This window comes from Rosa chinensis, chromosome 7, assembly GCF_002994745.2.
Source record: "Rosa chinensis cultivar Old Blush chromosome 7, RchiOBHm-V2, whole genome shotgun sequence".
Lineage (NCBI taxonomy): Eukaryota > Viridiplantae > Streptophyta > Magnoliopsida > Rosales > Rosaceae > Rosa > Rosa chinensis.
In genome coordinates, this window is record NC_037094.1 from 23365456 (window position 1) to 23373185 (window position 7730).

Consider the following 7730-nt stretch of genomic DNA (forward strand, 5'->3'; position numbering starts at 1 on the left):
AGCGGAACTTCTCCCTTGTCCTCTTCCAAGTGACGAAGTCTCCGCTGAGCGAAACCCCGCCAGCAGAACTTCTCCCTTGTTCTCTTCCAAGTGATGAAGTCTCCGCTGAGCGAAACCCCGCCAGCGGAACTTCTCCCTTGTCCTCTTCCAAGTGAGGAAGTCTCATAGCGGAACATCTCCAAGTGAGGAATTCTCACAGCGGAACTTCTCCAAGTGAGGAAGTCTCACAGCGGAACTTCTCCCTTGTCCTCTTCCAAGTGAGGAACCCCGACAGCGGAACTTCTCCACAGCCATCCTGCAAGCGGGGTGTCTTCCGCTATACATCTCTGGCGGAACCCCCTTTCATCTTGCAAACTGCGTGCTTTGCTCAACGCAATATCGTTCAACAAAATACCGCCAGCCGCGTCTACAGGACGCTACTTCCTGCTACATTTAGCGGGGGGATATCCGCCAAACTGCGAATCCCGAGGCCACGCCTCACTCTGACAACGACCGCCACGCGGCGTTACCGTCAGACCGTCCCTACGGGACACGGGGACTAGTCAACAGTCTACGACGGCCCTGATCAGGCACGTTGACCCCCGTCATTTGGGTGTCACATTGGGCTCGCTACCCAACACCCTCTGCTCCGTGCAGCTCCCCCTCAACAAACAATTTGCCGACCATCCGGAGGTCTATCTTCGCCGGGGAGTGGGGGACTCCCTAGGGGGCCCAGCAGGGGCCCGCCCGAAAGGGTATAAAGCGTTTACTCAGTAAAACCAACGGTTGACAACGCACTGACGCTAATTATGCTCTTGCAAGTCTAGCGGAAGAAAACGCTTCAAACCGCCGAACAACTCCCCAACCAAGATTGCCCTCCTTGACTGGGGACTTGGGGACTTGTACATACATGTACATTTGCAAACATAATTAGCTATAATGGGCCACGCTCATTGTACCACCGAAGGTACTAATTCCAACTAAAGGAATGACACGCAGACACACCGCCAGGCAGGCTACAGCCTCAGCGTCGGACCATCTCTAGATCACCGTCGACGCGCCGCCACGCGCCACGCCAAGATGGCGTCAGAAGCTTCTGAAACTGGGAACTGAAGCATATCAGTCCCACATCGAAAACAAAGAGAAGATCAACCTCTTCCTCACCTATAAAAGGTTCTCTCCTCTCTCCTCATTAAGGACGCATTCAATACTCATCTACTGTTACTCTGTCAACACAAATACATTGACTAACTTAGGCATCGGAGAGCAGAAGACCGCCCGGCGCGGTCTCCCTCTGACGTCCGTTGTGGTTCACTTGACAGGTAACGGGAGCCTCGAGAACAACACAAGTACCGATCCGCCCACCGGATCAACGTTAGCTAGGGTCCAGCTACCGTTGGACTTTCAGACATCAACACTACTAATTCAACAGAAGGAGAGAAGAAATGTGAAAAGTGCAACATGACAAACCATAGCACGAAAAATTGCAGGGCACATCTCAAATGTACCTATTGTAATGGCAAAGGGCATACCTACGAATATTGTCGTAGGAGAAAAAATGCAATGGAAGGAGGGCAACGAGCAAGGGTCAACCATTCAGCTTCTTCAAGTGACAACAAAGAAGGAACGACAACCTTTCCCTTTTCCCAAGAGGAGTGTAATCAAATGCTTGGTCTTCTAAGCAAATTTAAGACCGTTGTTAACAACCAAGATGAGTATCACCAAATGCTAGGAGCCTTGAACAAGCCTAACTCATCTGCAGTCAACCTTGTTGGTAAAAGTTTCAGGTAAAAGTTTCAGTCTTTCTCATGCTAATAATGGACCAACACTACTACAAAAATTGAATCAGACGACACATCATAGTTTTCTGTCGTCTGATTGATTTTTATTTTTTTGTACATCGCTTTTATAAAACCTGTCGTCTGATATGGTATAATGAACTAGTTCAAAAGACGTTTAAGAATAAAACTGTTGTATGACCCTAAAATAATTGAGCGGCAAGTTTCCCACCATTTCTGTGATGCCAAACCCTATCTCAAACCCAAATTTGTTCCCTTAACATGTAGTAATAGTACGACGAGAAACAATAAAACTGTGGTCTGATTAATATGTTTGGAAGAAAGCAAGAAGATTTCCCATCATCATTTTTCTCCAACTCCCCAACGAGGGAAGTCAAATTGATAAGAGACAATTTCAAATTTAAAACTCATGTACTCAGACCACATTGTTATAAAATTCTGTTGTGTGAGTCTTTGTAGGGCTTGTCCAAATTCATAGGACAGAGCTGCTTGAAACCCACATTTAGGCAAAAAAAAAAAAAACTTTTCACCCAAAAACCAAAACCCTCACTCCTCACTCTTGACAGCTCCCCACTCTCTCTCGACACAAAGCCAAAACCAAAACCAAAACCCTTGCTCTCTTCTTCGACATAGCTCTCTCTCTCTCTCTCTCTCTCTCTCTCTCTCTCTCTCTCTCTCTCTCTCTCTCTCTCTCTCTCTCTCTCTCTCTCTCTCTCTCTCTCTCTCTCTCTCTCTCTCTCTCGCTTTCTTTATCCCCCCTCGACAAACCCCGACCTCTCTCTCTCTTTGACAAACCCTATCTCTTCTTCCACAAACCCCAACGAAAGCTAGCTCTCTCTCTCTCTCCCCGACAAACCCCGACCAAAACCTAATGGGTTTTCGACCTGGGAAATAGAGAAGGCCTTCATTGACGACCACTTTGAGCTCGTCGTTGACCTCTACACCCAGGCTATCGCCGTCGACCCCAACAAATCTGAGTTCTGCTCCGACGGCGCTCAGGCCAACATCAAATCCAACAATCTCATCGGTAACAACCCCCTCTCTCTTGCAATTTCTGACTCCGGTTCTTCGTCGTCTTCTTGTTTCGTTTCTGAGACCTAAAATTGAAGGAATTAAATTGCGTTTTTTATGTGAACTGATTGGTTTGGGGTTTACTTGTTCAGAGGCTGTAGAAAACCTACTGGGTAGACCTCTAGTGTTCTTCAGATCTTTCGGCAGTGGCGTGTTGCTTTCGGCGGATTCGAAATTCAGCTATGGGTAACAAAGATTTGAATTCGAACATTGGAGCTGTGGATTTGGGATTGAAGCAGGCAAAAATGTCAGAATTGGAGCTAAGAAGATAACTAATAAGGTTTCTATGTAAGTTTTGATTCAAAGTTTTAGTCTTTTGTTCTCATGATCTTAGGTGAAGGATGCACAAATTTATCAGTTTTAGATTTATGTGTTTCTTCTTTTCTTTGATTATTTGGGTAGACTTGTGATCAATTAAAATGGCCTTAGAAGATTAATCATGTGATTCTTGGTTAGATTCTCTGTTGAAATAATCTTGATTTGGATTGGTCTGGCTTTTTTCTACAATATTCTTTTCCTTGTTTTTCCTTCACAGAACATGATTTTGCCTTTATATCAGGACTTTGCTCTGTAAGGCTGTTCTTTGGTGGAAGATATGGGGGTCGAAGATTTGGGATTTGAGAAGGTCCAAGGACCAGTTGGGACTAAAGGAGAGAATTCCGCAAGGAAAATGGGAAACTGGAAGAAGGGTCAGGCCATAATGGCCCATAAAATTTGGATCACATGGTGATGAAATGGCTAAAAAGGAAAGGAATGGGGTCAACAGCTATGGAACTTGTGAGAATTCTCCCTAGTGCAGAAGATGAGGTCAACGTAGCTTGTTTTCATCCTTCTGTCGGAGGTGGCCTTGTTTATGGAACTAAGGTAAGCAACTGGATTTGGTATCCTCCTCTGTTAACATATCTATAGCACATGTTTCCTTGTGTGGTAAGTTGGTGGGATAGGGTGAAAGTGCTTTCATGTTCTAGCTTTTGTGAGAAATAAGCTTTGACAACCATAACTCTTAGTACATATCCCACAGTTCTGGAGTAGATTTATGTAACTTATCTTTTTACCTATATTGACTTGATCTTGTCATTCTTCTTGATTATATCATTCAAATGGGTTTTGAAATGATGAATTATGTTTGTTTGCTTTTTGAAAAATCCAAATTGTGGCCTGTTAGTTGAAGATCATATACTCTTATTAACTGGAACAAATAGTACAAGCCTCAGAGAACTCTGTGGCCATATCTAGTCATTCTTTATACTGCCCAGTAATGTAGGACTTAAAAGTTTGTTCTGGAATTTGCTAGGCCAAACATTCTGCATTTCTTTGCCAGTATTGAGATCCATTTGACAAAATATAGTGAGCTTGATTGATTTTTAAATTTCAGAATTTCAATCTTTTCATTTCATCATAATTTGCCTTTTTCTTTCTTGAATGCATATCCATCGATAGTCAACATCACAACCTCACAACTTGCTTGTTTTGTTTATTTTTACCATGCTTACACTTTCCTTTTTTGTTTAGTGTATGTTAGTAGTCAAACTTCACAACTTGCTCATTTACTTAGTGAGTTTGGCATGTACGTTCCGGTTTGAACTATGAAAGTACTCTTATTTCAGGTTGCTAGTAAACTTTGAATTGCATATGTGGAACATAAGTTGTAGCTGTTATTGGCCATGTTATGTATTGATGTTTTGCTCCAATTTGGATTGTTATTGCAACAATATTGTTGACCTTATAAGCACTCAAGTCTTGATTGTCTCTGTCTCTGTTTTTCCCTTGTTCTTTTCAATGAGAAAAATGATTATGTCAACTAAAATGGATAGGTATAAATGCATGGGACAAGATGCCCACTGCTCCTTGATCATACTGTTTTTAAATGACTGAATCAACCATTGATTCTATCTTTGGGATGGTGCATCATCTCACTTATTTCAAATTCTTGCAGTTGTTTGTATCATGCAATGAAGTTTGTGATTGAATGAACATGAACCACTCTCATCGCTGGCAGCTGAGTATCAATCAGGCAGCACTATTTTGTTGGAGAAAATAAAGGTTATCTTTGTGCTATGTATGTTCTCTAGTGTTTGTTTCATTGATTTTAATATGAGATTCTTAAGGAAGAAATTTTAATGCCCATGCAGGTTCTTGGTGAACAATATGCTGCCATTAGGAGAACCCGGGGCGACGGGAACTGCTTCTTCCGAAGCTTTATGTTTTCATACCTGGTATGCTGTTGTATATATTCTTTGGAACAATTTTGGTTTTTGCATAATGGGAAGTCTGTCTTTAAGCTTCATGTTGGATGCAAGTACCTATTCTAGCTGCTAAAAGAATTAGTTTGTGGGACCTCTATATGTAGGAGCATATTTTGGAATCACAAGATGTAAGTGAAGTTGATCGTATCAAGGCTAATGTTGAACAATGTAGAAAAACACTTCAGACCTTGGGTTATGCAGACTTTACCTTTGAGGACTTCTTTTCGGTAATTATCTTCACTCATACACTCTAAATACTTGGTACCTTTATTTCAATTGTTAATCTTTTAGATGCAATTCTGGTATTGAGAAAAGCCCCTGACTCTCCATGCTAGTCAGCTTTCATATGAGCACAGGTTGACAGTAGATGCAATATGTTTCCTATGTGAACATCATATTGATAGATCTGCATCATGTATTTCTGGCATATGAACTGCAAAGCACATCTTTCTTTTTCTTCATCCATTTTCCATAGCTGTTTTAGACCAAATACTGTTGATATATGCTAAGACATTATGTGAGTATGTCATTGCTGATTAATTAATACATTAGGTGAGGGAAAAAAAATAGTTCATCGGATCATGGTTGTCATTCGATGTTCGCTTGCATCGACTAAAAACTACTAAAGTAATGCATGCACTGAGGTAAATGGAACCTGTCTTAACTAGAGTTGGTGGTCGTTTTATAAATACATGGTTCACATACTGAAATCAATGCATTGTTAATGTTTTTTTCATTTGGATTTCTTGTTCCCCATAACGTTTTTCCCTGCTTAAATAAGAGTTTTGAATATTTAATCCCTTTTATTTTATATGAAGACAAGGTCATATGAATCTTTTTTCCATGTGGAAAATGTTTCAGCTATTTCTTGAGCAACTGGATAGTGTTCTTCAAGGAAATGAAGAATCCATTAGGTACTGATGGTTCCTTTACCTTTTCTTTTTATTGATAGTTCAAAATTGAAATTGTATCCTACTTTTGAGTTCTATGCCTGACTACAATGAACATGATTTTATTATTTTTCAGAGTCATGATGAGCTCATACTTTGGAACCGTGATCAGTCAGTATCCGACTATGGTGAGTGACTTTAATTGACACAAAGTTCTTCATGTGCTGTTTTTCTTCCCTCTGTTACTTGACACATTAGGTTTTGTTAGTTGTGATGTTTTTCAGATTTGTTACCTCTGGTGAAATAAGGAAGCACAAGCATAGGTGATGGTATAGATTCTCATGGCACAAAGAGCAAAGTAAATGAAAGCAAGTGCAAAAAGGTCCTACAGAATTAGTGCTCGGAAGCTTCCAAAGCTAGACTCCAATGAGGTCGTGAGAGCAGCAAAACTTGCAAAGCTACTCTTTTATGTAAATTTCTGGATATACGAATACTATTAGATGTACTTCTTTTGTGGACAAAAAATTACCTTTGTACAATCCATTTTAATGCATGATGTGGATTGTAACAATTTCTTCTATATATTGATCAGTTACTGTTAATTTGGTCATTTTTGATTCCGCATGGATTGAATCATTCTTTTAGTACAACAATAACCACACAAAACTGTCATATATATGTACACAATATTTACAATAGCTTCAAAATTAAAACTGTCGTCTGAATGCAAAACAGATCACGGATGCTATGAAAAAACTGTTGTGTGAATAACAATCACACAATGGTTATTAAAAAAAAAGACTTCTGAATTACAATCACACAACGGGTTTTTAAGTTGCCCGTTGTCTGAGTAACGTTCACACAACAATTAATGTTGTCGACATGGATGCCGAGTTCTTCAGACAACGGTTCTCTAAATCATGTTTCATCAGACGGCAGCGAGATATACGACAGTCAGCTCCATATCAGACGACAGTTTTTAGCCGTCGTCTGATTCAATTTTTGTACTAGTGCAACCTGGATATTAGATAGTGGTGCAAGCGATCATGTCGTTTGCCATTCTCATTTTCTTACATCACTCAAGCCTGTTCATAATCGTCTTGTAAAATTACCTGATGGAAAATCTGCTCCTGTCACTCACATTGGGACTGTTGTTTTTTCCCAACATTTCATCCTCCATAATGTTCTTTGTGTACCATTATTTTACCTGAATCTCATCTCTGTCAGCAAACTTGCATTCGATTCTTTTTATATCACCATTTTTCTTAGACAAGTTTGCTTCATACAGGACCTACGATCGGGGAAGACGATTGGGACGGGAACTAAGAGTGAAGGACTTTACTGCCTTAATCTACCACAAAAAGGAGCATGTAATATGGTGCCCAGCAAACCTCAAAATTTATGGCACCGCAGACTAGGGCACCCCTCCAGCAAAGTATTTCCATTATTTCCTTTCCTTGCAAATAAAACTTGCGATGCAAGTACTTGTTCTGTTTGTCCTGTGGCCAAACTAACCAGACAACCTTTTCCATTAAGTGTTACATTGAGTGAATCTTGTTTTGATCTCATACATGTTGATATCTGGGGTGGCTATCATGTCCCAACATTTTCTGGTGCACAATACTTTTTAACTATTGTTGATGATCACTCCAGAAGCACATGGGTCTATCTAATGAAACACAAGTCAGATACACGCACTCTTCTTGTACACTTTGTTCATTTAGCCGAAAATCAATTTGGGAAAA

The 7730-nt window shown here is 40.5% G+C and overlaps 1 protein-coding gene across 1 annotated transcript; it reads left to right on the forward strand.

The window, feature by feature from the left end:
* The first annotated feature begins 3602 nt into the window (after positions 1 to 3602).
* On the forward strand, positions 3603 to 6565 carry LOC112175410 (OVARIAN TUMOR DOMAIN-containing deubiquitinating enzyme 1-like). Its single transcript, XM_040511375.1, has 7 exons — positions 3603 to 3713; positions 4824 to 4892; positions 4982 to 5065; positions 5200 to 5322; positions 5957 to 6009; positions 6124 to 6173; positions 6254 to 6565. The coding sequence occupies exons 1-7, from the start codon at positions 3603 to 3605 to the stop codon at positions 6310 to 6312; spliced, it is 549 nt and encodes a 182-aa protein (XP_040367309.1). The 3' UTR covers positions 6313 to 6565.
* The last annotated feature ends 1165 nt before the right edge of the window (positions 6566 to 7730 follow it).

Excerpts from the sequence above, each read along its gene's own strand:
- LOC112175410 (XM_040511375.1), top strand. The coding sequence starts at position 3,603 with ATGGGGTCAACAGCTATGGAACTTGTGAGAATTCTCCCTAGTGCAGAA. Across the intron at positions 5,066-5,199 it reads GCTTTATGTTTTCATACCTG|GAGCATATTTTGGAATCACA; the intron begins GTATGCTGTTGT and ends CTCTATATGTAG. Across the intron at positions 6,010-6,123 it reads GGAAATGAAGAATCCATTAG|TCATGATGAGCTCATACTTT; the intron begins GTACTGATGGTT and ends TATTTTTCAGAG.